This window comes from Haplochromis burtoni, unplaced genomic scaffold (genome assembly GCF_018398535.1).
Source record: "Haplochromis burtoni strain Fernald_Lab_line unplaced genomic scaffold, NCSU_Asbu1 Contig_109, whole genome shotgun sequence".
NCBI lineage: Eukaryota > Metazoa > Chordata > Actinopteri > Cichliformes > Cichlidae > Haplochromis > Haplochromis burtoni.
The window spans coordinates 1,764,745-1,783,061 of NW_024582470.1; the positions used below are offsets into that span (position 1 = coordinate 1,764,745).

An 18,317-nucleotide genomic window follows, 5' to 3' on the forward strand; every position below is an offset into this window, starting at 1 on the left:
CCCCCCCCAAAAAAAACAACCTTGCTGACATGATGTCTATGAATGATTAATGGTTTGAAACTGGCAGTGTTTTTAGTTGGCAGTGAGTGAGGATTACTATATTTTCAGATAACCTCTGATTACTATTCAATTCCAAAAACATTAAGTGATCAAGATAAGAGGGATAGTGTTTTTAGGCTGAAAATTGCCCAATAAAGGGTTAAGTAATCTAGATAATTAGTCGTGCAGGGAGGAGAGTGAGTTTTAACATTGCATTTCAGTTCAGCTACATGACAATGATCACTGAAAGAGGTTGGGAGTTCACTGGGATTCGGCAGGGCTGTTGTAAGAGGAAAAGACTTACTGACAAGAGCATCACTGAATTTATTTGCAGTAAAGTCAGTGGTAGAGACAAAGATGGGCTGAAGCTTAATAAAAAGCTTTGTGGTCTGATGGAAATTTATCCTCTACATCTAAGTTCTCTAGACTTTGATCAGGTCAGGACAACACAGACAACACGTGTGAATGTTTAAACAGCTAGAATGAGTACCCTGACACCCATTGACAGAGTAACAGAGAAAGGTGCAGAAAATGATGTGCTGTGTTTTTTGGTTTTGTTTCGGCAAATCGATATATTAAAAAGCACGACAAGCTAAAGAGTACAAAAGCAGAGAAACTGCCAAGAGAAATAAAGGACACTTAACACACTTTTTATAAAAATCAACACCTCTCTCACAACTTTGAGGAAGACTGGTGGCTGAATTTAGTCATACTGGCTTTACCATAAAGAAGTCCAAGTAAACTGAGATAATTAAATCACAAGTCACCTTTAAACAAAGTAACAAAAAACAGACAGAAAAAACTGTATCAGTGACACACTTTGTCAGGTCAATAATAATAATAATAATAATAATAATAATAATAATAATAATAATAATAATGATGATGATGATGATGATGATGATGATAATAATACAGGATTTAACTAAATAGGTTTATTTTTGACAATGACAGCTTCTATTCATCTGTACAGTACAGTGAATGGCTGAGCACAGGTGCTAAATCCATTCAGTCCAGTGTGAAGGGCATTAGCATGGAAGAGGATGGATTATTGATTTAGTCATCTGTTTTCCTGTTTTCTTCATTTCATTGGAGGAAGAAATGTAAGTGTAGATATGGGACCAGACATTCCAGACTAGATTTAAATATTACAAAGGTCGAAATTGGACACTTTGTGCTATTCTGTTTTAAAACTACTAGCTAACTATAAGTGTGGGTAAGAATTAACAACAGGCCTAATGTTTCCTGTGCTGGCTTCTGTTAATGAATTTGAAACTTTTATCTGATAAAATAAAGACATTTCTGTCTGAACGTAGCATGTCACTGTGGAAATAGCTAACGCTAGCAATGCTGGATAAAGTTAATGCTGTCAGCTTGATGAGGGATAACACAGAGGTGGTAGAGGAAAAAAAGCGTAGCATTAACTATGGGACTGTGTTGGTATTAAATTTAGTAGCATTAGCTTTGCAAAGGTTAGACTGCAGCAGGTCTGTCGTTGTTTTCCATAGCCGTTAGCGATAACATCTTAAGCGCACAGGCTGCTAACTACATGTATAAAACTAGCTACAACTAGTTGTTTGACTGTATTTTAACCATGCAAATGTTTGCATGAAACAATATCAGCCTTCATTTATTGACATGTATGCTAATTGTGCACAGTTGCGCCAATGAAGAAGCTTTATTTCGCACAAACGTAGACAGGGGCGGCGCATGGAGCTGCGTAAAAGACAGGGTCCCTCTTCTGAAATCTCGGCTTCCTGCACGCCTTTCTCCATCAGCTGAATCTGCTAAAGCAGCAGGTTTGATTAGAACTAGAAAGGCAACTCTGGAAGAAGTGTTTGGGAGGACTGGAGACAAACAAGGTAAATTTTCTAAACTGACATCTGTAGCTTCAGTAAGTTTTTGAGAGCAAATTTAAGAACCTACTTTTTTCCATAACACTGGAGTTATCAACTAGCTGTTGCAAACTCCATGACAAGTGTGTATGTTTCAGTGTACTGAAGAGGATCAAATAATTTACTCTAAATTTACTCTACAGTAAAGGCAATGGCTGAGCTGCCAACTGAGCGGGGTTTCCCTGGACCACCACCTGCCAACAACGGGCAACAACCTTCTTCAAGAAGGTAAGCGTGCCATCTCTCTCCCTCCCTCCTCTGTTTGTCTCCTCCGTTAAAAAAGCATCTCACGGGCAGTTCCTTCAGCTTCCCTGATGCTCGCCTCTCTTCTCTATTGACATTTTAATAGTTCATTGTTAACACGATGTCTGACCCGGTATGTTGCCGCATCGGCATTCCGTTTGCTGCAATCGCAAAAATGCGCACATGGCTGGAGGAAGTTTTTCGTGATAGCTGTTAATAGAATCATTTATATACAAGGAGGAGGAAAAGTTTGTTTTAAAAAATACTATTTCACTATATAAACCTGAAGTCAGTGTCTACCAGCTGGCCTGTATGTGTGGAAAGACAGAAAAAATTATTTAACGTCACATCTCGAGTTATCCGCAGTTCAATTAAGACAGGGGTTTTAGGCCATGTGCGTAAATGCGCACCAGGCTGTGTGAGGCTGTGGGCAGTATTAACGTCAGGTTTTTGGATGTTATATTCGGACATTAATCTAGCACCATTACAAAGTAACATTAACGAGTGCATTTTAGACAAAAATTTCGATAATTATATATAATAGGGCTGATCGAGGGAAGTAACTTGAAAATGTCTCTGTGTGCGCGCACAGCGGGGAAAAGATAGCTTTCCCAGGTGTCAAAATTTCTGTAGACATTCTGTCTATTCTGTCTAAAAGTCTGATAACCAATCAGCTCGCTGAACAAGTGGATTTGGCTGCATGTAAAACAGGCTGCGTGAAGAACCACGATCGGGGTTGTCTCTCCCTCCTTCTTAAGCTCCAGATTTTCAGTTCGGCTCCATCATCAAAATCCTAGTATCACTAAAGAATAGAAATATGTGGCTCCCTTAAACAATAATGGTGAATAAATGAACATTCTTAGTGGTACCCGATGCGCTTTTTTGTCACAAGCACATCAGGTACAAAAAAGACAGGTTTATTAAATATTTTTTTTTAATGTTTAAGTTTGTTAAATGTAGTGCAAGGTGGTGAAGGTTTTTTTTTTTTTTAATCCTTTTTTGATGATTCAATGCAAAAAAGAAAGGTTTGAGATCACTTTGTACAAGTACAGGGTACCTTTGTATGTGTGTACACATGGACAGTGCTATGACAAAGTATTGGCCCTTTTCTGATTTCTCAGACCATCAAACAAATTTTATTATTATATGACAAAAAAAAACCCCCCAAATAAATGCAAATTGCAGTTTTTAAAAGATTATTTAATTTATTAAGAGCCAAAAATATCCAGAATTTGCTTCCTGTAAAACAGTAATTGTAAAAAACTAACTGGTTGCTCCACACTTGGCAACAGGAATTGCAATCAACTATCAACTGCTCTAACGTGAAATAATAATAACTTCACTGTCGAGGAATTTCGGCCACTCGTCTTTGCAGAATTGATTTTGAGTTAGCTATGATGGAGGCTTTTCCTGTATAAACAGCCTGTTTAAGGTCTCACCATAGCATCTCATTGTGATGTAAGAATTTGACTAGACCACTCCAAAACCTTCCTTTTGTTTATGAGTGTGTGTGTGTGTGTTTTTTTTAAATAATTCAGAAGTGAACTTGTTGATGCGTATCTCAGATACCCAGGAAAATACTCAGTACTGTTTTACCAGTATCCCACAGGGAAAATATTTAACCTGTCCTGCAACAACCGAAGTAATGTCAAAGAAATCCTTTCTTGAAAAAATGTAACCTGTTAACTTTCAGTTAGATTTAACAAAATAAGCACCTATTTAAGATTGAGTTAATTTAAGAGGTTTTATTCATTTTACAAGTTATTTCGGTACAGATCGTGAAGGTAAAATATATTTGAGAACCTCCTAACAAACAGAGGGTACAACAAACAACACAATACCTAACACGTGGAAATAATTAAATTATTGTAGGAGAAGAAATTAAGATAAAAGCTAGAAATGAAAGTTGGATGTGGTATTAGTAACAGATACAGCCACTTCAAATGCCCGCCTCATTCCTGACAGGACGACCTGTCCCAAGCAGCATTTATGAAAACCAGTGGTAATGTCTTGTACATCCACCAGGGGGCACTAATGGAAGTTGATTCACTTCTAGCTTTCTACACATGTATCAATGCAAAATATAAATGCAAACTGATTACTGGTTGGTCCTGTCAGAGAAGAGCGTGTTTTAGATGTGGTACAATAATAATTACATATATTAGCTAGTTATGTAGTCTTATGATATATGGATTGCATCATTTTAAATGCAGTAAATTGCTCGCTGTTAACCACCTGTTTTTCTTTTAATTCTCCTTCCACACTCTGCACATTTCTGATAAATCACTGCGGTAATGTTAACAACTTTTACAGACAGGTAGGCAGAGGGCAGACCGACATTAGCATCACAGCAGATTCCTTTGTCACACATTAGGTGATTCATCAAACAGCTCTTTGAACCCCCACAGAAGGGCAGCAACTTCCAAACCCCACACAAATATCCTGTCAGTGCTGGTTGTGATTTTAAAACTTGTAAACGGTGTTCCAGGAATCATTGATAGAAAGGATTTATAGAACACTGTTATAAAAACAGTCACCTTCTTTGTATTTTCCCGAACTATAGGGAGGGATTTTTGCTTTTCTCATTTTAGTGCTTGTTGTTAAGCTGCCGCGCTTCATTTGCATATCGTCACCACTTAATGATGTGAAACAGACAAGCAGCACCCTCCCCCCAGCTCTGCCCGTCTGTGAAGCCTTCTTATTCAATGTCAATCATGTGTTTTGTCCTTCAATAAAATGAATCAAAAACGATTTTTAGATTACTTACATTACTGTAAAAATCCCGTTTTAAAAGTATGCAGTCCAGAGTTCGTTACTGTTGTTAATACATTTGCAAACTTTGTAACATCATGGTAGATTTATACCAGAGTGTAACCCAAAACGATGCTGAAGTCATTTCAACTTGCAATGATCTGACAAACCAGAACATGCCTGTTTAGTGTATTAAGGTCAGAGAAGGTCAGTCACAGAAACAGTTTTCAGAGCAGCGTTCATGAAACCCCCGACATCAGAAAGTCAGGTTTTTTTTTACTCTTGTGGTAACTGTGAGAGCATGTGCTGCTCTCCTTGAAACAAATTGAAGGTTTCAACAGAAAGAACAAAAGCTCACTATCAAGTGGGAAAATCTTAAATATATGGAATTCACATAGTAGTATAGACTCCATTTTTTGCCAGTCTTCTAATGCCCCGCTTTCAGGAAGGCACCGTGAGGTTGCTTTGTTTGTTTGCTCACATTTTCAAAGACCCAGCCCAGCCCTCATAAACAGCCTAAACAGCTGATAAGAGTTACACACCTACACACACCTATCAAGTTAACACAGGTGGAATACACTTGGATTTGGATGGTTGCAAGGTTAAAACAGAACTTGAAGAAACATTCCACCCTAAGGTACAAAACAATTATAAGGCAAAGACGTTTATAAAAATAATACTGAGAAAATCATCGGACTGAAAGCAGCAATATTGAGTGGCTGTATCTGTATACTAAGCTAAACTAGTTATACTAAAATAAAGACAATATAAAAAAACAGACGGCTAACTGTGAAAGATTGAACTGGTCACTGTCTGCATTTTAAAACGGACCTCACAGCTGGCTACAACAACATAAGAACCTCAGTTTAAAAATAGAGTCAAAGTAGAAAAGTTAAAGTTTAAGTCATCTTTTCCACATCTAATTTTATTAAAAACAATATAGTTTTTGTTTTTATAGTCTCTCTAGATAGCACAAGAAACTTTAGAGTGAAGACTTGGTTAGCTGTGTGTGTGTGAGAGAGGGAATAAAGAAAAAAGAGAAAGCTCTCATTTAAATTAGAGCAAATTCCAATGAAAATCTGCCTTGAAACATTTGATAATGTTATGGTGTGCACTGTACCGACATAATCACTAAATGCAGAATTCTACAGATACATTTTATGCATACACAGAAAAGCACTAAGTGATGCCTGTCCAGCAGAATTAGGAAGACACCCACTGATAATTAGACTGAATTAAATAAAGTAAAACATTTTTGATCACCATAAGTCCAGCTCCTAAGACACACTCCATTCTAAAGCCCTCTAAACCCAAAGAATGAGCCTGACTGATCTCACAAAAACACTGCTTTCCAAACACCAGCCAGCTAATTATAACAAAATGCAAATAAATGTATGTAAGAAAAACAGTCAGAGATAGAAAGTAGAGACAGCTCTTAACGCAAGGACACAGAACATGCGATCAGTGTTTGACTGGTCAGTTTGAAACAAAGACACATTTCCTCCTAGATTGGAAGTCATTCAATGAAGTAAGGAACACTTACTTAAACCACTTCACTTCTGTAATTCCAAATTTCCACGAGCTAAGCAACATTTCAAAATAAAAGTATATTCCCAGGAGAAGGACACAGGGCATGACTGGCTGCCTGATATATGTCAACATGCCACCACCCAAGGGACAGTGAATGACCTACACACCCACACAGACACACAAACTCAAACATGCACATGCGCACACAGGCATATAATAAATGTATGTATTTATTTATTTATATATGTGTGTGTGTGTTCTGTTTTTCCATTATTGTGATACGTCATTATCGGTATCACCATCGCCCGCCTCTGGTGGTACTCGATATCTTAATAACCATTTATACACATATTTACTAAAGCTGGACTTGCTTATATTTTTCACACTGCTTTGATAAGTCAAAGTCAAAATCCAGTTGCAACTTGCTTCATCTTAACTGTGATGGTATAAACAGAAGCTACACATTGTTTAGGGAAAATGTGAGCTCATGCTGGTCTGAGCTGAAGCTATCTAGATAATGAACATATGTCCTTTTCTAGAGGAAACAAGTGTAAATATAAAACGAACTCACTGCAGTAATAGCAAACAGTACTGTGCATGTGAGAGATTGGATTTCCTTGTTGACATGACAGCCTTAAAGTTTCAGAAAGTTTTCATATTGCCTTAAATGGGATGGGATTTAACACCTTAGGATGAGGTATTTTTCTCATTCTCATTGCAGTGCCTTTGCTTTCACCACCACCTGTGGTTTTACAGTACAAAACAGTACTTCAAGTCTTACAGCCACCCTTTTCCCTACATACATTACAGGCCATTGTTGGATAAGTTCAATTGCAGCTCCGATAGATTCAGATCTAGCAGTTTCCAGGATTTATTATTCATTTTTAATAGTTTTGGCTACTGACCATGTGCTTTAAGTAGCTCATTATTGTAGTGTTGCATTAAAACAAACTTCTTTCAGTAGGATACAAGTGCAGGAAAAAGGAAATTCTAAATGGTTGCAGAGAGACCACTGGGTGCTCCTAATTTTATGTAGGAAAACACATTTCTCCCCCAGAAAATCATTCCAAGCTGGGGTACAGTACTACTAAGTTATCAGTTCGGTAGTACTTGATCACTTTCCTGCATTTGTGACACAGAAATGCTAACATTACAACAGTAGTATTTTACCTTAATGCAGCAGCTGGGCAAAATGTATCTAAGGTATTGGATGCTTCCCTGCGAAGCCTAATAAGATGAAGCTGTAGAACCCCACAACACAGTCTCCCACAATGGTGAAAGTTTGGTCTTTGGATGCAGCGAGGAGTTTCGGGGTTACTCTATTTAACGCATTGAGATGGAGGAGGAGATAGAGGTGCAAACACGCAGCCCCGCCTGCTCATTACTATTAGCCATTACTATGATGCTATAACCTTCTGGCTTAAACTACACTAGATGATTAAGTCACACACCTGACAACTGTTGAAATCAATAACCAGAAATTCACGTGTCTGGAAATCGGTAGTCTGCAATTTTGGAGGGCACAACTGCTCCAGTTAACTTCCAAGTCAAAAAGATAAGAAACATACATTTTAAAAAAACATATAACGAGTAAATTATAGCCATTTTATGGATGATTTGCTGTTTCCAGAGGATCAAAGGTAATTGACTGATTAGTGGTTGGCTGTGTGAGGCTTATTCTCTCGATATTTCATTGCAATAATAAGGAAATAGTTGGACTTGTATTTGGCAGCTGTTCACTGGAATTTCTGATATGCTAAAAGTTGAAAGACCTGTGTGGGCAAGGGAGAAGGTCATAATTAGACATTAGCCTAAAGATAGGCAAGTTAGACTTTGCTAGAAAACATGTAAAAGAGGCCACACATTCATCTATCCATCTCCTTCATCCATCCTCTTCTGGTTATTTGAAATATTGTCAGCATGTGGTATAACAGAGGCGTCGTTTTGAGGTGAATGAACAGCAAAGTAAAAACACAAAACCTCATGTCAGTATGGATGGATTTACAACAATATTATTTTAACTTTAAATCTAATGCTTTAAAAGCGCACAAAAAGCGTTCTCAGTAACAACTGAATGATTTTTCAGTTTACTACCAGCTGCAAAAAATACCAAGTAGCAAACCAACTGTTAATAAGTAAAAGAAATAAATGAGCAACAGCAGATAGTATCTCTTTAAAAACTGGGTTGACATATCTATAGCACAAGCAAAACTTAAGCTGAGAAACTATTCTGACCGCAGGATAATGATTAACGTTTTGTACCCAGTGTTATATTTCCTTAAAGTAGAAATATATCGGTGCAAGTCCCTGCACCAGTCATTTTCTGGTTTAAACTTCTTCCTTGGAGAACAAATGACATGATATAAAAGAATTATACTTATTTATCTTGCAGCTTTAACTGCTTTTTGGTAGTTTATTTTATAAATTCATATAAAGTAGAGAAGGCTGTCTCATTTTTAATTAGTGTTCATTTGCCTTTCAACTTTCTCCATTCCTGAACTAAATGAACTAATTAGCAGGAGTTGGTGTTATGCTTTCTCCATTTCAGTTTAGCGACACACAATGATTACTGAGGGAGGTTAAAAGGTGAGGGTGAAATTTTAAAAGTGTGAACAAAAGAGATCCATTAAAAACATTGAGCTTGTGGTTTGATATAAATTTGTCCTCTACATCTAGGGCCTCTGGGCTGAGATGAGGGCAAGAATGTAACCTTAGGGATGAGCAGGTACTACAACAGACTATAGTTGTGATTCAAGTTGTAGTTATGCATACAACACATATGAATGTTTTAAGAGCTAGAATAAGTACCCGGCCACACTGTGACAAAGCAACTCAGAGAAGTTCTGAAAATTATGTGTTGATTTTATTTTACCTGTGTTATCTGATTACTTATATTTGCAGCAATATCTTGGTATCATCTTCAGTTCCACACGGTAACATGTTGTGTTTCTTATTGGCTAACCAAGATAGAGGTGGTATGCCCCACAGGGTCACCTTGAACCCGTAAACCTTGTCAGTTGTAACTGAACAATGTGTATTGATAGGTGGCACCACCTCTATGGACAAACAAAGAACAAGATGAGTAATACAGTATCAGTAACAGTTAGCCACTGTGTCAGATCCAAATGTTTCAGAAAGACATAAAATGTTTCCACAACACTTGTCAGCATTACCAAAAATCTAGGCCTCTTATTTGAGTCAAATCAAATTTCTAGTATATTAGTTTTTCAGATCAATTTAAGCCAAAAGCAACAGAATGTTATGTAAGTAAGTCAAACTTGAAGTTAATCTAAACACTTGTAAAAAAAAAAAAAAAAGAAAGAAAAAGAAAAGAAGATGAAAAATAGCCAGCATGGATTTTACCATGTGAGAGGGCGGACCCAAATGCAGGACTCAGGAAACAGGAATGACTCAAACAAAAAAATCTGCTTTAATGTAAAAAGTAAAAGGTATAAAAATGTTGTTACTATAGACATTATCAGGCTGGTGAAGTAAACAAAACAGAAGACACAGAGAACAACAGAAAATAAAACAGAAAGACACAACTGAATGGAAGCAAAGGTTAACTTGGCATAAGGGTGGAGAGAAAGACAAGACAGAGGAACGCATAAAGATGCAGGGCAATGCAGATCAGTACACCAAGGAACACAACAGGGTACTAACCCAGTGTAAACAGTAACTACAACTAACAAGAACCAAAGACTCAGAGGAATACAATAAGTCTTAAGAAGATAATCGAAAAGAGCCACAGAAAATAGACAAAGCTTTTAAACTTGTAAACACAGGGAATTAAATGAAAGCAGCCATTCAACAAATAGTACACTATATATTAACTATAAAGGGACCAATACTTAGTTGAAAATGATGAACTAAATATATCTAAGGCCACAAGGGAAGCAATATTACAAAAGAAACAAAACTTTTCTTTTGAAATATTTTGTCCTTTTAAAAATACAAAGGAAACATTACCTCACAATGTCAAACGTGGGGCCCAAAATGCAGGGATCATGACAGTTCCCCCATTTTCTTAACAGTCCTACTCCCCATACTTTCCTAACAGAGGGCACATACAATATCAAAGTAAGTACTCATAATGCAGAGACGAGTAGGTCTCTGCGTTATGATAAACTCTAAAGTTCTTATCCTGCATTAAAAATTCAGAATGTTATTGCTATTATAAGTAATAGAAATTGACAAAGCAACATCAGAGATATTAAGTGAATTGAAATGACTTACTCCTGGAAAATTAGGGTGTGGGAATTGTGGTTTTTCAGTAGCAGCTGAATGATTTTATGTTCAAACAAGTTGGAAAAATATCAGAAGCAAGTCAACTGTTAATAAGTAAAAGAAGGAAATGGGCAGCACCTGGGCATCAGGTAGTAACTCCTTAAACTGGTTGTTTTGGTGGACAAAAAGAGGCTGGCAACATGCCAGGCTGGCTGGTAATAACTAATAATACTTCTACTCTTCCTCCTCTTTCCTGACGCAGGTAAAAAATACTAATGTTTTTAGGTCAGGTCAGGAATAGTTCATGCTGTTTTTGCACAAAATTAAAAGGAAATAAAAAGAAGGCTGTATTTATTGACATCTCTGGAATCACTTTTATGACTGGTGGAGGTCAATAAAAAGCTACAGAACTCTGAAAGTGATACTGTTTCAGTGTAAAGCGTGACTTATTTCATTGTGATTGGCTAGTCAACTTATAGTTGCAGAGTTTTTGTTGCCAAAGATGAAAAAAAACCCAGAAAAGCACGACTGCACTTTTGACCTAATAAGCAAAAATGTAACTTTATATTTCAAAGTACTATATTTGTGTATACTTGTGATATATATTGATTTTTATATATAAACCTGGCCAAGAGCGCAGCAGAGACTGTGACAAATATAAATATATGCCAAGAAAGAAATACACTTGACACAATGTAAAGTGAGTGATCTCACCACCCAGATCATATGCAGTAACATATCGAGAACTTCAAGAGCATATGTTTAACTGTTAGGTTATGTTACATTGACCAAAAGATCTCTTTCATCAACATTTTACAATGGACTTAATTCCACTCATAGCAGATTATTACTCTGTAGATTACTCCAGGAAAAAGTGGAACTCTAAAATATTCAGAGTTAAAGCATAAAAAGTATTCTGGTTATTACGAAGAATGAAAAGTTACAGGTTTCATAAATCCCTACCCACTCAATACAAACCTTCTACCTGGAATCTTATTCTTAGCATTCCTATTTCAGCAACAAATCAATTCCAAAAGCAGGAACACACAATGTCTGAGTGTGTTACTCATAACTGTGATGGGTATAAATAGAAGCCACAAATCAGGTAGAGACACAGTAATGAGGAAATATGAATAAGCCCTTCATGGTACGGAAGCCTCCATAATCTCAGTGATCCTGGAAAGCTTACACACACACACATACAAACGCACAGACACACATACTTATTTAAGTGTGTAGGGGTTGCAGATAGACTAACACAGTCAGCAACTTCACCACTAGTGACCCACATTCAGGGGTGCTAAAGTTAGACTGACTCGAGCTGGTCTGAGCTGCAATGGTCTAGATCTGAAAGGTCAGATTACTCTTTCTTTAAATGCCTTTATAACATGAACTCTTGTCGATTATATGTTACTGTATAATGAGCCTCTCTATTTTTCTCAAGAATATAAGCATAAATACAAAAAACTCATTGTGGTAATAGCAAAACAATAGATATTCCACTTTATTTGAGTTTTGTTTTGTTTTTTGCAGAAAAAAGAATAAAACTTGACAAGTCAGTATCCAATTAGGAGACAAGTATTTAACTCTTAACACCTTCATACTAACCAAAGCAGGATCTGAATCAGTTTGAAGATGTGTTATGTTTCCATTATTGCACTGTACTTACTGCACAACACCTTTACTTTACTCCTACTTATGGTTTGCAGTCAGATGTTAGTGGCCACTTTCTGCTTTCACTCTAATTTAGATTGCCGAAACTCCACCAAGGCCACACGACACATTTGGGTTCAAGACCTTCTCAATCCTGGGTTTAGGCTACTTTTAAATAGCAAAATGACCCTGGCTCAGATCCAACCTAGAGATATCATAGGCTCTGTAGTGGATCTGCAAACCAGGTCCAGATCGCAGTCCACCTGCACAGCAGGATGGACGCAGAACAGATAAGGATCAAATAATCAGCCCCATCTGGACCGGATCTATTTTGGATTCGTTAGTAGTGACTCATCTTATCAATATTAAAATCTGTCATCCTTCCAGAATTAAACAGAAATTTCTAAAAATGTATCTGACCAAAGTGTAGATAGCTCTATAAATGGTAAATGGACTGTTTCTTATATAAGCTTAACTGCGTTCTACCTAAAACGCTTTGGCGTGCAGACTGGAGCAGCCAAGAATCGGACCACCAATATTCCCATTAGAGGATGAACTGCTTCTCCTGAGTGGCAGCCACCCCAATAAAAGTTAGATATTCCTTATTCCTTATAGCATGTTTGCTTTTACTGATGAAACTTTGCATTCATTAAATACCTAGGTTCAGTGTGGTCACTGTTCCCCAGCTACTTCAGGCCCTCCCAGCTAATGTTTGACTTACAAGTTGGTTTGCTAGCTTGGTCACTGAAAAAAGAGAGTATCTCATCCTGCAGTTGAGCAGCGTCTAACGCCACCGTTTTGGACTGTTGCTAGATGTACTTTATTGATTAATCTAGTTTGGCTTCCCGTGTCTAACAAAGACAAGGTCTGACCATAAAGTATCATTGAGTCCACTAATAAAATGTATTTTCTTTATGTGAAGCAGCAGTAGAATAACAACAAGAACAGCAGCTCACCTTCTTGAACGTCCTCTGTCTACTTTCAGGTTGAAGGTTTTAAGATGTCATGACATATGGCGGCAAGGGAAACATGACTCTCACTGCATCTATAATCACACAAGCAGCAACTTTAACAAACCTCCATTTAAAACATCATAGTGTTAGTTACAGTGTAACCAGTAGGCTTTAATCTTAAAGTCTGCCTTAATGATATACTAAGTACACTTTAGCATACTTGAATGTTCCAGATTTTAAAAACAAAATCAACCTGTTTAATTGTTTTCAACATTTTATGATATAAGAAGAAACTTCTCTCCCTCCCATTTTCTGTCTGGCTTCTTAGCACTAAGCCACAGACCAACTCTGGAAGTAGCAACATCCCATTGCAATTTCTCCAAAAGATGCATTGTCTACTGCTCCTATGGGCTTGTGTTTTAAGTGTTAGCAAGATTCTTGGTTGTTCTTGTGAATCTAATAAGGTAATAAATCTAATAGGGCAATCAAGGAAATGTTGGTCAGCTAAAGTTGCTAAGGCCTTTACAACTTTGGATTATGGCTTGTGCAAAACATTCAATCAATGGAAAAAAAATAAGTGGATTAATCTATAATAAAAAATAATCATTAGTGGCAGTCCTAATACATATTCAAATAAGTTTATTGTCAACAAAGAATGACTTGAGGACTGCAGTTCGACACCCCTGACCTAGTGCATGTAGGCCACATGCAGGCTTATAATGCGTCTGCACCCTTAATGTAACTTTACATGTGCAAATCAGCTCTTAAAATTATTTGGCTGTCAGTACTTAATGCACCTGTTATAATATTAATAAGAACATAAAATGAAACATAATGCTGGATTGAAATGTATCTTGTATGAGACTCGCTTTCAGAGCCCCTACACTTTGAAGGTGTGGTTTGTGATGTTGCATGGATACTAGATCTCTATTTTTTGGATTTTGTGCCATGCTTTATTCTGCAGGAGATAACTGGAGGGTAATTAGGTGCATGAGTTTCACCTGGGCCAAATGAGCTCGGCTCTGTGGCTCTAATTTGTTTTATAGGTAAAAACTGTCTTCTCTCATTTGAAATGGCCAATGTTTGAAGTTTTGTACTCTCCAAGAATGAACCTTTAGACATCACCAAATCAATGTTTGTGACAGGTTAAAATAACGTTAACTGTAAGACTTATTTATTAAAGTCCAGTCAGACCCCTGACTTGTGACCTAAAAAAAACCAGCTTCACCAAACCTTTCCATTTCAGCACTAAAAAACTCCAAGCACTGTAGTATGCAGAACTTGTTCACTCGATATTCATCAAAGTAATTTTTAAGGTGAAACTACTGAGATAAATCAAGGACATTAACTTGCCAAGTATTTAGTTTGCTTTTTGGTTAACTAGCTCATGACAGCAGATGATCGGTTTACAATCACAATGCTTTGTTTCACTTTTTCCTCTAATATCACCTGCTGTTATTATGAAAATTTGTCTACATTGTAAGAAATGAAGTTTTAAATTACTTTTTAAATTTTTGTTTGTTCGTTTTTAGGATTTTTTTTTCTTTATAACGTTTTTTTCTTTTTAGGTGTTATGATGCCAGAGATGCCCATAAAATTGCCCAGATCAACCGATTACTTCCCATAGGCTGGCACTTAACTGGAGCTTCACGGTACCAGATGATAACTACCCTGGGAGAAGGAGCCTATGGCACGGTTGGAAAATTCATTAGGCTCAATGACATGAAGAGCGTAGCCATCAAAATAGTTAAGACTGATTGCTTCAGAAATGGACTGGCAAACTTGGAGGTAGGAAAGACTTGGCTTGATGCAGTTAATCCAACAATTGTATTTGAAGAAATTCCTCTAAAATATTTACTTGAAGCTAAAACTCATATGTTGCCAGGTGGCTGCCCTGCAGAAGTTAAAGTTGTACAAATCTGAAAGGTATAACTTGGTTCAGTTTTACAACGTTCTTACCGATGGGCAAAAATTATGTCTCGAATTCGAGCTTTTGGACAAGAACCTTTATGAATTCATGAAGGAAAGACAATTCCGACCACTCGCTCTAAACTCAGTTAGAGCCATCACCCAGCAGGTGTGTTTAACTGTATTCTCTACATAAATAAAGTTTTTCAGATGGATGCTGATTACATTAATACAAAGGTGTGTGGGGTTTTTTTTTTGTTTGGGTTTTTTTTAGATTGCGAAAGCGCTGGATCATTTGAAGTCTGTATGTTTGATACATGCAGACCTCAAGCTGGAAAATGTGATGCTTGTCAACCATCAGAAACAACCATATAGGGTCAAAGTGATTGACTTTAGCTTGGCATGTGAAACCTCCGCTGCCTCGATGGGCTCTTGCATTCAGTCCCGTTCATACCGGTTAGTAGCTGTAACCAAAGTGGCTTTTTCTCTTAAAGGTCAATACTGGATACTCCCCTGCTGTTTCTGTGATGGGCTTCTTGGCTGCATAACTAATCCAGTTGTCACTTTTGTTGTTAATAATTGACAGTTGCTGTTTTTCCTGTTTGTCCTAAATCAGGTCCCCAGAGATTATTCTCGGGGCTCCATTTACAGAGGCCATAGATGTATGGTCTCTGGGCTGCATTGCTGCTAATCTGTACCTTGGCTCCATTCTCTACCCTGGTGAGAATGAATATGAGGTGGTAAGTATAACTAGCGCTTCTCCTTTGAAGAACTTAAAGCTTTATTTAAAGGATTACAACACATTATGTTAAAGTTGTTGGACTCTGAATTTGACCAATTGGTCTGTATTTCCAGATGAGGTACATAGTGGAGACTCAGGGCCAGCCTCCAGGCAAGATCCTCGACAGTGGGCTCAAGACTGCCTTTTATTTCGACACGCAGTTGTATTTCACCACCAGCACGTGGAAACTCAAGGTTCTTAGTACTTTACAATTTTTTACTTTACAAATTTACAATTTATCAGTGTTGATGAGTTTCCTGTCTTTTCAGACACCTGAGCAGTTTGTCAGTGAGACAGGGATTAAGTTCACTGAGAAAAGGATGATGAAGTTGACCTCTCTTGATGACCTTAAAAACGTAGGTGTACTTCTTGACTGTTCTATTTTGTATGTTTAAAACTAAATATAGATTTTATTTATAGAATAAATATTTAAACAAAACTCCCAAAAAGAAACAACTTAAAATTCAGAGTTTTTAGGGGCCTTTTCTTTCTTTGATGTTTCAGCTCTGGTTCACACGTCATCAAAATTATACCAGTAAATCCGCAGAAATCTGTGATCTGCTGGTGTTTATCGAGCTGCTTAAAGGAATGCTTCAGCTTGATCCTGAAAAACGGATGACGCCCAGTCAGGTGCTGCAGCACGACTTCACAACACTGCGCCACATATCGCGCTGTACCCCTACAGCTTCGAGTAAGATATTACTTCTCTTTTGAAACACTGGTTTTCCACATGCAACAAACACATTTCCACTGTGAGCATATGTTCTGTATCTCGCTTTATGTGGAAAATGTTGTATTCAGATGAGTGAGTCAATAATTTGGTACATGGCTTGATTGTTTTGCAGTGCTAACTCTTGCTTTCAGAAGATGAGCATCTGTCAGTAACGGCTGGTGGTACCTGTGTGCAGGTCTCCGCAGCAACCATCCTCCAGGACCAGCCACGCTACCCAGCAAAACCAACCTTGCCCTCGATCTGAGCACAGCATCCAAGTGAGGCGCCATTCTCACTCTAGGACCACCTGTCCTCCTCTGCAAAATCATCCTCGCCCTCCATCTATGCGCTACAGCCCTTATTCCAGAACAACCCACCTTGCTCAGCAAAATCATCCTTGCCTTCCCGTGTTACACCACTGCTGTTGCTTCAGGACCATCTGTCCTCACCAGCACGATCATCCTCGCTCTCCAGCTGTGCGCCACTGGCTCTACTTTACGACCACACACTTTTTCAATTCAATTTATTCAATAAACACTTTGCTCCCTAGCTCAGCATGGCACCCAGGTGCGGTATCACTGCCTTTACTGCAGGACTACCCATCCTTGCAGCAATATCCTTCTGGCCTTGCAGCTAAACTCCACTGTCTTTACTCTAGGACCACCCATTCTGCTTAGCAATGCCGTCCTCACCCTCCAGCCAAACACTGCACCCCTGCACAAAGTCTAGGACCACAGTGAAGTCCTTAGCAAGACTCACCAAATCAAACCAGAGTCTTAAAAAAAATTTAATGACTGATTAGACAATGTGAGTAAGAGTCTCTGACCAATCTGAAAGATCATTGTGATTTAAAAAGGGTTCCATTGTTGGATGTAGGACAATTATAGCTCACCACAAAGAAAGAATCAGAATACTGTATTAATCCCTAAGCAAATTATGTAGAGAAAGATGAACAATGGGGAAGACTATGTTGAGAGGTTGCGTAGGAGTGCCAGATGGAACTCTTGAGATTGCAGCATCCACACTTTTAATCACATCTTCCTTATTGAGACTGATCAACGGGACACTGGCTGAGCACAAATGCTGGAGACAGACATTTCTGCTCAGGAGTAAACCAAAAAAAAAGAAATAAAAAAAAAAACATGAAAAATAGACCTGATAGGTTATATGTACCAATCTCTTATAAGAAGAAGTCATAATTAAAAGCAATCTGTTGCCATCATTGCAATAGTCAGGGGGCTTAGGCCATTTAAAATTTGTTTTTCCAATGAATTACTTTATTTTCACTCACATGTTGTTGTATGAAGTACTTATTCTTTATTGTATTTTCTAATAAGTGGAACAATATTAAAACAATAAACTTGTGATTTCTCTAATTTAAGAACCAGCTTCATTTTTTTTAATTATTCTAATGCATCATGATGACAGGGTTAGTAATGTTTTTCACAGGTCAGTTTGAGGTTCTTTCATAAAATGCATACCCTTGAGACAGTGGGTGCCATTTTGCTGAAAATAGTGAGGGGAGGGAAAGGGGGTGGGGTGTAGATTTCAAGATAAAAGTGTGTGTGTGTGTGTGTGTGTGTGTGTGTGTGTGTGTGTGTGTGTGTGTGTGTGTGTGTGTGTGT

The 18,317-nt window shown here is 37.7% G+C and overlaps 2 protein-coding genes across 6 annotated transcripts in view; one reads left to right on the forward strand and one right to left on the reverse strand.

The window, feature by feature from the left end:
• The window catches only part of slc7a1a (solute carrier family 7 member 1a), a 33,979-nt gene that overhangs the window by 14,386 nt on the left and 1,276 nt on the right, over positions 1-18,317 (reverse strand). For 2 of the 4 annotated variants that reach the window (XM_005928002.3, XM_005927999.3), the window contains exon 2: positions 13,295-13,383. The exons of 1 other annotated variant lie outside the window; for it this stretch is intronic. The gene's annotated coding sequence lies outside the window, so the exon portion shown is untranslated. Of the gene's footprint in view, positions 1-6,471; positions 6,662-13,294; positions 13,384-18,317 lie in introns of those variants that run through there. One more of the 4 variants, XM_042223370.1, reaches the window with a different exon arrangement.
• Positions 1,509-17,833, forward strand: LOC102291635 (homeodomain-interacting protein kinase 1). 2 transcript variants are annotated; one of them, XM_014335393.2, is made up of 10 exons: positions 1,509-1,901; positions 2,078-2,162; positions 14,860-15,079; positions 15,177-15,368; positions 15,474-15,655; positions 15,816-15,939; positions 16,055-16,174; positions 16,250-16,336; positions 16,485-16,671; positions 16,826-17,833. In XM_014335393.2, the coding sequence occupies exons 1-10, from the start codon at positions 1,682-1,684 to the stop codon at positions 16,849-16,851; spliced, it is 1,443 nt and encodes a 480-aa protein (XP_014190879.1). In that variant the 5' UTR covers positions 1,509-1,681; the 3' UTR covers positions 16,852-17,833. The 2 variants fall into 2 exon arrangements, with proteins under 2 accessions (XP_014190879.1, XP_014190878.1); XM_014335392.2 differs by having other exon boundaries at positions 1,510-1,901; positions 16,889-17,833.